This window comes from Lissotriton vulgaris, chromosome 5 (genome assembly GCF_964263255.1).
Source record: "Lissotriton vulgaris chromosome 5, aLisVul1.2, whole genome shotgun sequence".
Taxonomy (NCBI): domain Eukaryota; kingdom Metazoa; phylum Chordata; class Amphibia; order Caudata; family Salamandridae; genus Lissotriton; species Lissotriton vulgaris.
In genome coordinates, this window is record NC_141693.1 from 1,554,528,190 (window position 1) to 1,554,545,524 (window position 17,335).

Genomic DNA, 17,335 nt, shown 5'->3' on the forward strand with positions numbered 1-17,335 from the left:
AGTCTCATCTACAGCCTTCCAACACACAAACTTATCTGGCAGCCACAATAGATGCTCAGAAAGCTCCAAAATCTCCCAATGCAGCCAGGATTCACAATATCAGTCCATTCTCACTCAATTTCAGCCCAACCAGTCATTACCAGCAAAAGTGTTCTTGCAACTGCTAGGAACGTACAAGAGCCTCCACATAAATCACCTAGAGATACTAGCAGTGTTTCTAGTGCTCAAAGCCTTTGACATTCACCTAATATGCATAACTGTCCTTGTCCGCAAAGACAACATGACAGCTATGTAGTATATACAAAGACAGAGGGACACACACTCTCTCCAACTATACACCTAGCACAAGCCATGCGAGCGGTGTTCGGTACTCCCGACACCTTGACCTTGCTGCACGTGTTCTTCCAGGTCAGAGTCCGATTCCGAAATGGATACAGGTTCTACCTGTTCTTCTTCGGTCCCTTGCGCTTCATAATTTTCTTGCTCGGAACCTTCTCCGAAGATGTCCAGCGTGGATTCAATGTTTTGCCTTTCACGACGTTGAGCCAGACAATCTTTGAACGGAAAGATTTACTCGTTTCGCAGCTCTGTTTGTTGTGCTCCGGAGATAAGCACAAGTTGTGCACGTGTACTTCGCGTGGCACCGAGGACAGAATTTAAATTGAGTACGTTCCATTGACTGCGAGGTGGCCAATGCGGTGAGGCCCGATGGCCTTTCATGATTTTTCCGATAGAAATAGAAGTTTTGTCAACTAATACAAAACACAAAGAAGTGGGATACGCGTACGAAAACAATACCGTCGAAGGTAGAGTGGATTGCGCACTGAGGTGAACCTGTAGAATGGTTTAGAACCAGAGCACAGCAATACATTTCCGAACCCAATGGTGGAAAAAACACAATCTAACAATGGATTCGATGACCATGTGCACCATCACCGAAAGGAAGAGTCACCTACTTTGTGACAGGAAAGGATTCTTCGAAGAAAAACTAATTGCAAACATCCGGACCAAACACTAGAAGGCAGGAGTATGCAAAGCATTTGATCTACAGCTCACATACCTCAAACATATATTTTATATTTTTAAGTAGATATATTTTGCCCAGCTGTAATTTTATAACATGACAGTAAATTTTAGCCCCACTTGTATTTATTTATCTGTAATTCGCACTGAAATAGGTTTCATTTTATACTCATAGGAGATAATTCCAGAGCAGCGGAATTCACAGAAAATCAGTAATTTACTGCCCTCAGAAACTTTTAAGATTTTAAGAAATTGAGTGCTAGGTAAACTGTTAGATTCTGGAAGATTTCTACGAATGATTGGAAAATGTGTGCATCTTCATGGTGTACCAAAATATAAAAAAAGAAGACAGCCCCTAAACTGCAGCATCTGAGCAGACAGCTTGTGGTCTAATCCTCTTTCACACCTGCACCAGACAAGACCTGGGCTTCAGCCTAGTCTCAGTTCTGCCACTGACTCTTGATATGACCTTGTGAGAAGTGCAGCATCTTACTCTGGCACAGTATATGCTGCGCTCTCCCTCCTATAGCAGGCCTATAGGTTCCTAATTCTACATGTGTATAACCCAGGCTGTTCTGCTCTGGCCTGGACTCTCTGTGTGCCTCACACTGGTCGCTTCCTCTTTTCGGCTCTTGGTGCATGCTCAGCAGAGGCCCTAACTCATGGCCTGTGATCAGCAGTGTGGTGCCATGAGGAGCTGGCAAACCGGGTCTGCCAGCTCAGCATGTGCATGAGTTTGAATAGTACCAAGGCAGACTCAGACTTGCATCCTTTTGAGCAGGTGGTAGTTATTTAAAGCTATATAAAACAAGCATTGGCACAGCCAATAGGTCGGTTTTTAATGCGTTCAAGTCGTATTTGGCCATGCATGATCACATGAGTTTCTAAATTGAAGCCAGACCTGATGGCTTTTCTGATGCTTATGTAGTATTAAGAAGCTGGATTGTGTCTCCTTTAGAATGTGTGTGGGTACATTTATGACTCACGCAAGAGCCCTCACAATTTTTTTTTTTTAAATCAGGTTTCTGGGGGAAAAAAAACAGAACATGCAAAACATTGTGTTGTAACCTCTCTCTTTCCCTTGCCCACCCCTCTACCCTCTCCCCTCTTGGTACTGCCCACTCTGCCTCCGGGAGTGCATGATAGAACGTTCGTTGTGAGAGACTGCCGCCAAGCTGGGAGCACCTGTTTACCTAAGACTAAATAAATTGAACATTGGAACCTTCACTGAGTAGTGGCTCTTTACTACATTTCTGGCGACGAGGAGCTGAGCAGGGTCAGTTAGGTGTTTTCCCCCCTGGATATTTGATGCTTGTGCGGAGCTTTGAATTGAAAAGACTCACCAGTTGATGTTTGAAGATCACTGGACAGCAGGCATATCGGCAACCCGGCTGAAATCATCGAGGTGTTCCCTTGGGGGGACGTGAGATTCACGATTCCGGTATTAAAGACGAAGTCGGGTGTGAGGCCTCGGTGAAGGTGAGCAGGTGCCGTGTGGAAAAGAGGAACGTTCCCTCCTCGTTTGAGGCCTGACTGGCGACGGTGGATCTGGTTACAAGTGTCCCATGGGAGTACCCCGCGGTGTTGGAAGTAGCGTTTCTGGAAGCAGCGGATGGTACAGCTAGTTGTGACGCTAAAGTGAAGGAGTTGTCCGGTAGCGGGACACGGTTCGGTCGCAACTGTGAAAGGAGACACTGAGGGGAAGCGCATGAGGAGGTACGCCGGCTGTTGGTGCAGTGGAAGAATATAGCCGGACTGTCAGAGCAGCGCGGTTCAGGCACAGTCTTCTTCCGATGTCTGTTTGGTCGAAGACGGGTTCCGACAGCAGCAGTGCCCCTACTTTTACTGTCCTGGTGACAAGCGTGAGGCAGCCTTCAACCTTAAGGGTTACTGATCGGGAGACAAGGCTAAGCTGAGAAGCCGTCCCAAGAAGAGAAGCTGTCGGCTGTATTACCCATCCCCGGAAGAAGTTGAGGTACGACATCGTGTGGTGTCTGTCGTTCACAAGAGGAACATATGAGATAAGACAACTAAAGTCTTATAAATGTGATATTTAGCAAGTTATTTACTAATCTCCTTGAACTGATAGGGTACTTAAAAAAAAAAAAAATTAAAGCAATCTACTGCATAACTTGGGGAGAACTAGTGCGTGAAATATTGGACGAAAGAATTACCCTGCTGGCAGTACAGTGACTTTTCTCTGATCTCGAGTGGTGTGCACCTATGAAATTGATCTGGAGGAGAAGTGGAGTGAAGCTAGGGTTTAACTGCTCTCCTACACTGCAGAGGGAAATTTTAAAGTTTGACAGGCGCGAGTGTCGTCTTCCACAGTTTATAAGCTGAGCAGGCGCCATACTGCACTGCCACCTTGTGGGCCATTCTCATCAACGCACGCTTGTTTCTATCCGGGATCGAAGGAAAGAAAAAAAATAATAGAAACGTATTTGAGGTGGGCGCCAAGTGTTCGAGGCAGTAGTGAGTGACAGTTTTGGGTAGCGGGCATCTCTTTACTCCAGAATAATGGTGGCGAGTAATTAAAAGTCACAGAGAATCAGGGGAGCTATCCTTATATTTATTTGGAGGAAGATTAACCGCACGTGGACCAAAGCAGGACTGCATAGTTGTGGTGAGCCCTTGAAACATTGAGAGGAGCGTGGAGTGTAACACAGTGTGTTGTAACTGATGAAACTGTACGGCAGCAGTGCATTGAGCGGTGTGAGGAAATATCGGAGGAACAGAGAGTGTAGCGAGCTTTCGTTCCAGTTATTGAAGATTAACTGTGGGAGCACGTTTAGCTGTATAAATTATCTGAGATGATCAAGGAAGGGAGTTAACCCCTGTGGCCACGTGTGAAACAGAACAGAGGCAGCGCTTGGAAGCGGCGTGAGAAGATTGCAAAGGGACAGGTAATGCAAGGAACCCCTGTGGCGGAGTCTATACAGATTTGTGGCAGCGCGTCTTGTGAGGGACAAGTAACCTCTTTGTATCTGTGACAATGGAGGTACAAGGGCCATAACCAACAGACGGCGCGAGCAATGCACATTGAGTGAATTCAGGGAGCCAAGTAGGACAACAGTTGACGGAGTAGGAAACGTGACCTTCAAATTTAAAACCCTAGTACCCACAGACTGCGCATTTCTTTTATTCAGCTCGGGGCGACAGAGAAATCTATAAAGTGCACCCGTACCGCCATCCTTCTGCTTGAGGAGGATAGTACATCTTCACGTCAATTCCTAGATATAGTTGCGCATTTAACATGGAGGGGGGCCTAAGGTATAAGTTTCCGCCACCAGTGTCGTTTATGGAGGGGAATGGAAAAACCACTGCAGAATGGAGTGAGTGGAAAGAATATTTTGAGGAGTACATATCAGTTGTCGAGGAAGAGGAAGTATCTCTTATACCTGAGGAAAAGGCTGAAATATTACTTCACAGTTTAGGAACTGAAGGACGGAAAAAGTACCACGAAATGGGAAAAGTATTCAAGAAAGGGTCAGTCAGAAATGTGTATGAAGACATCTTGAGTGCGTGGGACGAATATGAGAAACAAGCCCTGATGGTAAAGGTACAAAGGTATGAAGTGATCGAGGAAAGAATGGATAGCCAAGAGGAAGATAATACTAGAAAAATAAACTCGGAGGGTACCACATTCATAGGTGGAGTAAAGACAGATTTGATCTCAGTTTCAGGATCACGATATAGTTTGGAAAACAAGAGAGAATGGAATAGAGAATTAGCTAAAAAATATGGAGATGAATTAAAGGAGGCCAACATATCCCTAAAAACGCACACAGGGGAGGACAGCAACGTTATAGGCTACAAAGAAAAGGATTTAATGAACAAGGGAAATAATACTTGGAGTAACATATATATAACGAAAAGAGGATCTACCATGCCAGGGTGGAAGGATCAAAAGATATTGAAAATATCACGTAATGGTAGAAGAAAAGAACATGTGGGTGAGCTGGTACAGATCCAAAGCATGCAGAGAATTAATAGTGAAGCACTGAAGACACGCGCGCCGACATCTAAGGATTCGGGGGTTATGGAAGGAGCTGCAAGTAATAAAGAGTATGGAAAAGAAGTAAAGAAACATGAGAAAAAAAACAGTGAAGGAAAAGGTGGAAAAAAAGGAGAATTCGAAAGAAAGGGAGAATGCATAATTACCACGGCCAATGAGCGGCAAAGGAAAAAATGTAAGAGTAACCAATTCAATCACAAAGGGACGTGGCAAAGAACCACATCGTCTGAGTCCCGGACCAAAATTATGGAGGAGTATGAAGACAAATTTGAACAGGAAAGAGATACAGATCTCCACAGACCGGGGCGAGAGAAAGCAGTTAAAGGGAGTGTGGCCGGTACGGAAGTAACCAAGGGTGAAACATGGATCGCTCGCACGTCACCGTCCAAAGGTTTGGTAGTTTTTCAAGAAGCTACAAGCAAAAAAAGATGTGGAAAAGAGGCAGCCAAGGACAAACTAAGGAAAAAACTGGAAACGTGCCAAAGTTGGGTGGACGAAAGAGAATTACGTAAGAAATGCGAGAGAAAAGGCAGAGGAAGTGAAGATGCGAAAAATGGAGAATTCGAGAGAAAGGGAGAGTGCAAAGAAAATGCAACAAAGGAGCGAGGGAAAATAAAATGTAGGAGTAACCACTTTAATCGCAGTGAGACGAGGCAAAGTACCACATCGGATGAGTTCAGGACCGAAACAAGGGAAGAATATGTGGACAATGGTGGACCGAAAAAAGAAAGGGACTTAAGTTTGTTGGAGGATAAGGTGAGAATAAAGCAAAATATTTTCAAAGGCATTACAGTGGTAAGATGGAGACTGAGAGTGGGGAAATGCAGAAAATACTAAAAGGTTTCCCACTCAGAGGCCTGTCAGGGAAGAAGGGTCCTCTCGATTTTATTGGAGCAAGCAGGAGGGTCATGGCCCAGGAAACACAACTGAGTTCTTCCAGGTGGGACAAGGAAGGGAGCAGGGTGACAGACAGAGGTCAGCAGAGACTGATGCTAATGATCCGGAGCTGTTTGAATTGGAGTTAGGAAAAAGTCTGGACTCTGCTCACGGCCAAGGTTAGGAGGGCAGAAGAGGGACCCCACCGGTCACCTAGGATGACATTGAGAGAGAGTTTTATCTGGTCAGAGGGAGCAGGCGGGGTGTGTCCGGGCCCCAGTTACTGCCCAAGGAAGAACACAGCGTTACCGCCGAGACACCCTCCCTGAGGGGTATGGACAGTCTAGCAGAAGAGTGCTCAACTCCAGGTTGGGATAAACTGTACAGCTTGTTCACACTAATAGGAGCTTGGGGTAAAGTTAGGTTGCACTCGTTCCTGCCTTGTATCCATGCCATGAGACTTACCCCGCAAGTAATAGAAGCGCTATGGCGGGGTGGCAGAAGAGGACTTCTAAGGATCGGCATAACCGGCTACACCTATGGTAGTATAAAGGGTGTTCATTCTTTGGGATTAAGGTCAGGACTCGGTTCGGGTCCTAGTGGACCTAAGGAACCTAACGCTCAAGACTTCTTATGGTCAGTTCTTCACTGAGGTTAACGTGATGGTTTTATAGTTTGCTGTTTAACTGGTTCCTTGGATGTAGCTCCAACCTTCTTTTTCCCCTCCCTTCTCTTTGCCTACCTCTACGCCTCCTCTCCTCTCATCTCTCACTTCTCCTTACCCTCCTCCCCCTGCTTACTCTCGTTTTCTTCCCCCCTCCCTTTCCCCCCGCCTGGGGCTTCGCATCTCCTCCTCGTCTGTTCTCCTTAGAGGGGAAGGTGTGTTGTAACCTCTCTCTTTCCCTTGCCCACCCCTCTACCCTCTCCCCTCTTGGTACTGCCCACCCTGCCTCCGGGAGTGCGTGATAGAACGTTCGTTGTGAGAGACTGCCGCCAAGCTGGGAGCACCTGTTTACCCAAGACTAAATAAATTGAACATTGGAACCTTCACTGAGTAGTGGCTCTTTACTACACATTGCTTTCTGTATGAAATGAATGGGGGAGATAAAAATGTACGTGTGATGTAAAATAGTCTCTCAATGCAAGCATTCCATAAGAAATGAAAAAACACATCAAACAGCCAATAGCATGAGGGGACTTTAGGGCGAGTAAAAGCCCACTCTGTACATTTTAAAAGACTGCTAACAGCAGGAAACAGACCTGCGCTGTCATACCAGACCTAGACAAGTTACTATTTAAGTTTCCTCTTCTAAGAAATCTCAGCTCTGCCACTGACTCCATGAGTGGCTTTCAACGTGTTTCTCCCAATGCTTGTGTTATTGTCATCACTGACCTTCACAGAGCCACTCAGTGGGCAGTAAAGCTGTACGTTATAGAAAGATCAACTCACTTGGAGAAGTGTATCTCGGGCTAGGGGGAGGCGGGAATGAATGCTGGGAAAAAAAGAAAAAATATTTAAGTACAGGCAATTCATGGACTAAAACCTTAACAAGAAATCAGAAGAGAAAGCATCACAAAAAGCGCCAACAAAACCTCTTATTTATAGTAGGGTGACCAACCGTCCGTAAATTTCACTGACCTTCTGTAATTTTGGTTTCCTGTCCGTTGTCTATCATTATTCCTTTTACGGACCGGCAGGAGCGGTGACCAGGCAGGAGCGGCGACCGGGCAGGAGCAGCGACCGGGCAGGAGCAGCGACCGGGCAGGAACAGTAAACGGGCAGGAGCAGTAAATGGGTAGGAGCAGTAAATGGGTAGGAGAAGTGATGGGACAGGAGCAGTCGACAGGCAGGTCGGTGACCGGGAAGGAGCAGTCAACGGGCAAGTCAGTGACCTGGCAGGAGAAGTGACCGGGCAGGAGCAGTTGATAGGCAGGTCAGTGACCGGGCAGGAGCAGTAAACGGGCAGTTCAGTGATTGGGCAGTAGAAGTGACCGGGCAGGAGCAGTGACCGGGCAGGAGCAGTGACCGGGCAGGAGCAGTGACCGGGCAGGAGCAGTGACCGGGCAGGAGCAGTGACCGGGCAGGAGCAGTGACCGGGCAGGAGCAGTGACCGGGCAGGAGCAGTGACCGGGCAGGAGCAGTGACCGAGCAGGAGTGGTGAATGGGCAGAAGCAGTGACTGGGCAGGAGAAGTGAACGGGCAGGAGAAGTGAACGGGCAGGAGAAGTGAACGGGCAGGAGAAGTGACTGGGCAGGAGTAGTGACTGGGCAGGAACAGTGATGGGACAGAAGCAGTCGACGGGCAGGTCGGTGGCCAGGCAGGAGAAGGGACAGGAGCAGTCAACGGGCAGGTCAGTGACCGGGCAGGAGAAGTGACCGGGCAGGAGGAGTGACCAGGCAGGAGGAGTGACCAGGCAGGAGAAACCAGGCAGGAGAAGTGACTGGGTAGGTCATTGACCGGGCAGGAGAAGTGACCGGGCAGGAGAAGTGACCGGGCAGGAGAAGTGACCGGGCAGGAGAAGTGACCGGGCAGGAGAAGTGACCAAGCAGGAGAAGTGATGGAAAAGGAGCAGTCGACAAGCAGGTCGGTGACGAGCAGTCAATGGGCAGGTCAGTGACCAGGCAGGAGAAGTGACCGGGCAGGAGAAACCAGGCAGGAGAAGTGACTGGGTAGGTCATTGACCGGGCAGGAGAAGTGACTGGGTAGGTCATTGACCGGGCAGGAGAAGTGACCGGGCAGGAGAAGTGACCAGCCAGAAGTGACCAGCCAGGAGAAGTCGGCGGGCAGGTCAGTGACCGTGTAGGAGAAGTGACCGGGCAGGAGAAGTGACTGGGTACTATGGCACTGCTATCCTCGTCATAGTTTGAGGAGGAGAGATGCACCTCTTTTAAGCTGCGCAAAGTCAGAGAAATCACGGAGATTGAAGAGGCTGTTTTTGGACACCCTCAAAGCTGATTTCAGGCTCCCTAGTCTGCCCTGCAAACTATTCATGTTCATTGCTTGAGTTCAGAGAGGCCCGTGAATGCTTGAGCTGATGCCCTACACAACAGGTCTCGCATTTATGCAGTTTAAGCTATTGGCACTGTAAATGACAATGCCCTTTATTTATGTTTTGGTTTTCAAAAAATACATAAAAGTCATTGTCATTTACAATGCCAATAGCTTAAACCCGCGTTAATGCGAAACCTATTTAATTGCAAATGCTTGTTTTGACAGTGCCCGGCCAAATTGTGATCCCAATCCGACCCTGTCTGGCTCCTGAGAGGCAAGGACAGGCTCCGCAGCCAGGGGCCAGGTAAGGGGAGGGAAACCACCCCTCTGATAAGACCATTGCCTGATCAGCCAGCTGCTCCAACGCCTTCCAGCTGCCGCTTCTCGTGCCCTCCCATCCATGGGAGGGCACCACCATCTACTACAGCTACCTGACACGCAAGACTGCTTTGCAGCGCTTAGCAAGAATAACACGGCAGCAATTCTAAACTGATCCCGTTTTTCATATTTGTTTTAATTTTGGTTCGTCATACCTTGTTTTTAGGCACTCACTTGCACTGTAATTGGTTTGCCACCGCGCTTGGCGGGTCCCTGGTTTCCCCGGTATTTTGCAGGTTTGGGCGCCATATGGGGGGTAGTTTTCTGGACGCCTGGCGGCCCCAGTTCTGCTAGCAGACTAGCTGTCGCAAGGACACGCTGGCCTGCATAAAAAACGATCCCTCTTTCGCGCAGCGTTCTCGCGAAGCGTTGTCGCCGGAGTCACGCCAGAGTCCAGCCTGGTCTGGTTTCTGGGGCTTTTCTGTTTTTCTCTGTTATCATGCTCCAGTACTCGGCGCAGGAGCTCCGGTCATTACAAAAGATGGGGAGCTCTTGTCGTAAGGTATTTCCGGCCCGCAACAAGGGAAAGAACCGGTGCCCTGACTGTGGCTGGTTGCCTCAGAAAAAGTGCGCTCCCGTATCAGATAGGGAGGCACATAGCGTTAAGCATCTCTGTTTGCTTTTAAATACCAGGTTTCTCTGCCGGCACGCTCTGGATATTTATGATCTGCTTGACAACAGAAAAGCCTTTGTGCCTGATGTTGACTGAGACGTGGCTAGGGGAGCTTTCTAACCCCGATATTGCTGCAGCTATCCCCTCTGATTACAATATCTTTAGACAAGATAGGCTGAAAGGGCGAGGTGGAGGTGTAGCACTCGTGGTAAACAAACGAGTCACCTGAACCACTGTTCCTACGGATATTATCAAGGGATGTGAATCCCTTGCTTTTTCCATGATATTATCCCCGCACCAATCTCTCAAAGGCCTTCTTGTCTATAGGCCCCCCGGCCCGACTGGCACATTTTTTGAAGAGCTCCAGTCGACAATTTCGTCATTGGTGCTCCGATCTGAGCATTGTATACTGGCAGGCGACTTTAATATCCATATGGATGATGAAACGGGTGGAGATTCGATCAAAATGATGGAATTGACGGCTCCTCTCGGCCTTTCTCCATATTATTGTGGACCGACGCATGAAAAGGGCCATATCCTGGATCTTGTCTTCTCGACGACCTCTATAGAGATGTCAGCACCGTTACAGGTGGTGTGGTCGGATCACAGGCTGGTCAAGTACTATGTGTCGGAAACAAGTAAACCATCTAGTGCGCCTCCTCTGGAGTTTTACAAAGGATCAAGGGCGTTCCATCGGGTGACTCCAGAACTGCTGGCACAGGCGTGTCTGGCTCACCCTTGCCTCTTGACAGGGGACCTAGAAAGGGACTCAGAGCTGTTGCAATTGTGGCTCACGGAGAGGTTGGATGATCTTGCCCCGGTGAGGCCCCCTCGCAATGCTGAAAAACGGGCGTCCGCACCCTGGTTTACCGAAGCACTGGTGGTCTATCGACGGCAGTGTAAGGTGGCAGAGAGAGCGTGGCGCTCGCAATATAATCCCGCGGCAAAACTGGCCTACAGAGCCTCTGTCAAAGCATACCATCGCGACATTCTCACTGAGAAAAGAGGCTATTTTTCTAGGAGAATTGAGACTGCCTCCAATTCTTGCAAGGAGGTATTTGCCATCGTAAGGGAATTTATGGCTCCTTGTGCCCTTCCGACTCAGGGACCCCCCACGGAGGCATGGGTGAGCGCCCTTGCCAATTTTTTTACCTCCAAGATCAAGTTGATTCAGGACTCTTTTCCCTTGAAGGGCCCTGAAGTATCTTACTATTCAGAGGATGTTTCTGCCTTAACAGCGAGCGCAGACCCGGTTCTGGCAGAGTTTCCACCACTTTCAGTATCCTCATCCTTGGATCTGATGGCCTGCCTCAAATCAGGATCACCTCTTGACGCTTGCCCGGCCAAATTTTTGGCTAAAATGGCTGAAGTCATTAATCCCATTGTGAATCGTATTTTGAACCGCTCTCTTAGTGAAGGTGTGGTTCCTCAGACCTGGAAGCAGGCGATGATTATCCCTCTTCTTAAAAAGCCCGGCCTGGATTCGGAGGTGTTGGCTAATTACAGGCCTATTTCGCTTCTGCCCGTCTTTACGAAGATCCTCGAGAAGCACGCGCACAAGATGCTCTCCGATAATTTGGAATCTCATGATTTACTGCACTCCACTCAATCCGGCTTCCGCACCAACCTAAGCACCGAAACAGCGCTCTTGGAAGTTTCACAGGCGATTAAGGAGGTGCTGGATTCAGATGGTAAAGCGATTCTGGTGATGCTTGATCTGTTGGTGGCCTTTGACACCATCCCCCATGAGGGTCTCCTCGCCAGACTTTTTGAGATCGGTCTGAGGGGGACGGTGTTCAGCTGGTTTCGATCTTTCTTGGCCGGCCGCCGACAAACGGTATGGGCCTCCTCGAGCTCCGCCGTGATGCCGTCATTGGGTGTCGGAGTCCCTCAGGGCTCAGTGTTGAGCCCGACTCTTTTCAACATCTTCATGACCCCTCTGGCGGCACTGGCTGAGTCTTTCGGGGCCCAGATCGTTTCCTATGCCGATGATACCCAGCTCCTCTTCACTTGCCGGAATGGAGCGGATTTTGATGGAGAGAGTATCCAGGGTTGCCTTGGGGCTGTTTTTAACTGGTTCCAGCTTAACAGCCTCAAGTGCAACTCGGATAAATCGGAGGTACTTTTTTCCGGCTGCAAAACGGACCCAGACTGGCAGGAATGGTGGCCTGCGAATATGTTTCCTCCTGCAGGCTCCTCCCGGTTAGCCAAGAACCTGGGAATTAAGATAGATAGTGGCCTGACTCTGCGATCCCAGATTCTAGGGCTCACTGGCACCTGCTTCGGGCTTCTCCGGATGCTCCGTAAGTTTCTTCCTATACTACCGGAGGAACATAGGAAAATAACAGTTCAGGCCATAATTGGTTCGAGAATGGATTACTCGAACATCCTCTATCTTGGCCTGCCGGAGTATTTGTTACAACGACTACAGGTGGTCCAGAACTCGGCAGCACGGGCCATTTTTGGACTATCCAGCCATGCTAGAACTTCGGGCCTCCTGCAGTCACTCCATTGGCTCCCTATCCGGAAGCGGATAGTTTTCAAGGCCCTGACCTTGGCTCATAAAGCTCAGGAGCAAAATATCTTCAGAAAAGGCTAGCCTTTTATCATCCCGCAAGGTCCCTGAGGTCCGGGTCTTTGTTTCTTGCCGTGGTCCCTCGCATAAAAAGAGCACGCATAGGAGGTCGCTCTTTCAGATTGCTGGCCCCGCAGTTGTGGAATACTTTGCCAGTGACACTGCGCAGTACCTCCAATCTGTTGGCGTTCAGGAAGGGCCTTAAAACCTGGCTTTTTACTTTGTAGATATCTGCCTACTGTTAGTTAGGGTTTTTTATCCCACTTTTCTGGTTATTTTCTGTCCGTTATGTTGTGATACAGGTTTACAATAAAGCCCCGGGACACTCTTCGAGTAGCCGTGTGCTATATAAGTCTAAAATAACATAACATAACATGGTGCTGGGTTCTTAATGCCAGGGGAACAGAATGTTAGAACGTTTATGAATTAGAAAAGTGGTGTTCGAATGTTTCCTTTGGAAAGGTGGCAGCTGCTGATCCCTGCCAGGGCTACTGGTCGCTCTTTGATGCTCATTAAAGACTTCCACAGATTTCCTTTGGATTTGCCTCTTTTTACAAGTGCACCAACAGTGCATTAATGCCTTATTTGCATGATTAGGGTTGTTTGACTCCCACAGCCCCGAATTTTGCTGCAGCCCCCGATGTGTCATTTCTCCTGACCCTTCTATACTATTCACTTTGACAATATCATGTTTAGTGCAGTTCTGCGCGTGCCAGATACAGCCACTCTAGAGCCTAGACGTAGACCAGGCAGTGGGCAAGGTAGCAGTGCACGGTGCAGGGGAAACACAGGGCTGGCAGTGCACAGCGGAAGCAGGCACTGGGCTGACGTCCGGTCTGACACACTGTGGGCCTGGTACCATGTATAGATAACATGCAGAGTACAGGGCTGGCTGTGCAAAGTGCGTGCACAGTGCAAGCCTGGTAGTATGCAGAAGTGAGGAGTGCCAGGTAGGCGGCAGAGCACAGCATGGCAGGCGGAGCAGTGGGCTACTTTGTGGTTGCCAGTATTCAGGGTTGGCAGTAGACCGAAGTGGCAGTGCTTACACTTACAGAACGGAGGGGAATCAGGTCTTGGTGCGCTGCATGCGGCTTCTCTGCTGCATAATGAAGTTCTGTCTGGCTAAAGGCACGGCTGCTCCTAGAAATGTATGTGTGAGGGCAGTGAATCATCTTGGCGGTTGGTGCACCAGTTTACCTGTGCACGCGCCTGCCAGCGTGCACCTCTACCAGCAGGGCTGACTGGGCAAGAGCTGCCCTCCCTAGGGCTGTGGACGCACAGGGTTCTTTCTCTGTGTGTGGGACTGCCAACAGAGCATTCTCAGATGACATCTTTATTTGTAGAGCTGCCATTGCAGAGGGCTTGAAGAGCACATGGCACCCATTCACAGGGCATCCTGTGTCTAGGATGCCTGTGTGCAGGGATGGACGAAAGCTCTTAATGCAGGGCCTACATCTGTGAATGTGCCAGCCTTTCCTTAGTGTGTACGTAAACCGGCATACACACATACATACTGCTGCTAACGTGCAGCTCTATCAGTGCATGGGGCTGTCTGCAGGCCCGGCCACTGCAGAGGGCTCTCTTGTACAAACATTGGGAAAGGACGGCGTCACTGCAGGTTGGGGAGGATGGTGCTTGGGTGGAATGCAGAGAGTGGAAAACAACAGCAGCCGACTAGGAATGATGAGTATTTGAACTGAATGTATTGGTGAACAAAATTATTTTTTTAGTTCAATTGTTATCCAACATGGTTGTCATGCCCTCGGAAGAAGGCAATGCAACAAACAAAAAAAAGTGAATGCGCGCAGTTTCAGCACACCATACCCGTGCACATGTCCTGTCCAGGCGCGTGCCTATCTCCTGTCCTAGATGATCTGGAGCCGACGGGAAAAAGGAGGGAAAGTGAAAGCACGCCATGCACGTGTCGTGCTGAAACACCGCGAGCCGAAAAGGTGCACATCTCCTGTCCCCCTTCGGAAGCTAAATCGACAACAATAGATCTCGCCAAAGCGAGTAACGCATGCGCTGCTTTACTAGGCGAGACCTAAAAATGAAAAAATTAACCAGTGGAACATGCCGACCACAATAAAGAAGCTCAAAACCACAACCACAGGACATTGTTTTTATTTCCACACCAGTCTGCAACACATGGGGATCGTTTAATGATTTCTGCCTTTTGTGTGATACTTCATAGATGGGTGGGATCAGCCTGAGCAATGACAGATCACTGGACCAAGATTTCAGAGCAGTTGAAGGCACTGTGCCAGTGTGGCCAGAATCTTAGGGGCCTTCAGCATTAGCACCTTGGGCTGTAAAACAGGTGAATGTAAGCAAACATCCAAAGCGCCAAGAACTTTAGAAGAGTGCCTGTGACGCAGAAAAAATATTTTCTTCTACTCATTCGTTACCTGTGCTGGCCACATAAGAAAACAAATTTACTGGAGATGGCCAAAGTACAAAGCCTCACAAGAGAAGCACTCAAAAAGCAGCATATGCTATAGTACATCAGTGGGATTTTGGAAGACAACCTCGCACAAAGCAAGATTAGTCCACACAGACACACATGCTGGGTCCACAAAGGGTTCAAAGGCTGGGTCCCACCCCAGACTCTCCCAAGTATATTACCAGATGCATGAACGATGAACTAGGACCATGAACTGTAAACAAAATATCAGGCTGGACAACCCAGTGCAGTAACCATATAAATAGATTATGATTATATGAAATACCACAAAAATACTTGCACAGTTGCTCAAAGCTGCGCCCATACTGGAAAACCATGAAGTACAAGATTGTTTCAACCTAATATAAACTTATTTTGACTTGTAATTATGTTCTTTGTCTATTTACTTACTTATATACTATTGCATGACCTCCGCTGATGTGTCTGTAAAATGTATCTTTTGTCCCTAATATTTGTCCAGAATTTTGACCTTCTGTCCTGAATTTTTGTACTGAATTTTGACCCTTTGTCCTGAATTTTTACTCTCACCCTCCTGAATTTGCACCAATGCCAGTTGGTCACCCTAAATTATAGGCCCCCCTAAACACACAGTGAGATGGTCTTTTGTACCATATTTTATACATATACATCACTCACAGTGAAAGTGTATAGTTATAGCAGGTGGTAGAATACACCATCAATCACACCTCAGTGTATAGAACTAACATGGGATGAAATATTTTATTCCTCAGACATCATGAAATCTTTTATTCCACAGACATCACTTACAGTGCAGTTATTATTACATGTGAGAAACGGACTCTTACTCATGCACAAGATCTGGCCATTTAGAGCAAGTGCAAGATGATATCTTGTAGATCAGTGAAGACCCCCAGTTACCCCATGCTCTGAATGAACACATTCATTCTATCTTTAACACTTCTCTAGCAATAAACATGAATTTGAACCATCCCCGCCCTCCGAATAGAGTCATCACACCCCTATCGCTTTTTACTTTTTGAGCTGCTAGGCCTTGCTGTAGAAATTCCACTCTGCTCACAGACCTGACTTGCAGCAAGTGCCAAATTCCAGTGCACTCACATCACTCAGTAACTTACAGTGTAAGCTGATGAGATAGTAAGTAGAGCGCCTAGAAACTTCCAATGCAAGATAATACGAGGCAAAACTCACTGCGCCTAGTAACTTCCAATTCCACTTCCTACTTAAATTAGGTGTTAAATTAAGATAGATTGGTCATAAATAGAGTAAATGCATTGTATTTTTCATAAAGACGTTTTAAAGTTTGGTTTGAAATCTGTAAAGTCCTTTGTACCCCCAATGAAAACGCTGCAGCCACTGTGTGGTTAACTCTTAATTATTTATTATTTATGTCCCTAAAGAGCGCCGAGCCTCTGCTGCTCGTACCGGCTCTTCGCGCTAATAATCGCGCGATGCGTGCGCAGCCCAACATGGCCGCCAGCACGTTACGTCGCCGAAGTGACGTGCAAACACTAGACTGCGCCACTATATATCTCCCTTTTTTCCAACACAGAAACATTTTAACTTACAGTCCGCTGTTCATATCATAGTCTCTGAACCTTGCTGGCTTGACCACCGCTCTACCCTTCCGGGTCAGTCTTACCGGGGTCGTGGGGGTCACTCCTTCGCTTCTTCCTCCGCTTCCTGGCGCAGCCGCGCTTCCATCTCCACCACTCAGGTCTTCTCCGACATCTGCTCCTGGTCGCCGTCCCCAGTCTTTTTCCTTTGTCGTTCTTCTCTGCTCCCGTCAGGTTCTGCTTCCAGATGTTCCTGTTGGACAGTTCCTTTTTCCTCGTCTCCTAAGTCTGTTCCGCCATGGTCCCAACTTAGAATCTTGTTGCATCTCGCCATGCGGTCCTGCGACCATACGTTCCCGTCGTTCAGCAGGGCCGCTCTGCCCAGTACTTCCTTCACCTGCATGGGCTTGCTGTATTTACTCTCTCCTTTCCTTTGCAGCGTGGCCAACTTTACTCGTACCCATTCCCCTTTTTCCAGTCCAGTGTCCTTCACGCTTCTCCGGTTGTCATAGTGTTTGGTGTAAACGGCTTGTGCTTTCTCTAGGTTGGCTCGCACCACTGCTGGGGACCACTCGCTTGTTATTGTTTTCTCTTTCCACACCCTGTTGTCTTGGGTGAATGGTTCGCGGCCTCTCAATATCTGGAAGGGGCTATAACCGGTCCCTGTGGGGGTGATCCTGTACGCCCACACCATGTGCCATATGTCCTTTTACCAGTCCTTGTTGTCAGAGATGGCGGCTTGGACCGACCCATCACCACTCTGTTAAAACGCTCTACTAGACCGTTCCCTTCGGGGTGGGGATGTATGCTTAGCTAGAATGCCGTTCCTTTGCATAAAATTGTTCCATTTTTCTGATCTAA

The 17,335-nt window shown here is 48.2% G+C and overlaps 1 protein-coding gene across 2 annotated transcripts in view; it reads right to left on the bottom strand.

The window, feature by feature from the left end:
* The window catches only part of LOC147715138 (receptor-interacting serine/threonine-protein kinase 3-like), a 354,916-nt gene that overhangs the window by 31,770 nt on the left and 305,811 nt on the right, over positions 1-17,335 (bottom strand). For both annotated transcript variants that reach the window (XM_086923624.1, XM_086923623.1), the window contains exon 12: positions 7,368-7,410. In XM_086923624.1, the coding sequence (XP_086779750.1) occupies positions 7,368-7,410 (43 nt within the window). The remainder of the gene's footprint in view (positions 1-7,367; positions 7,411-17,335) is intronic.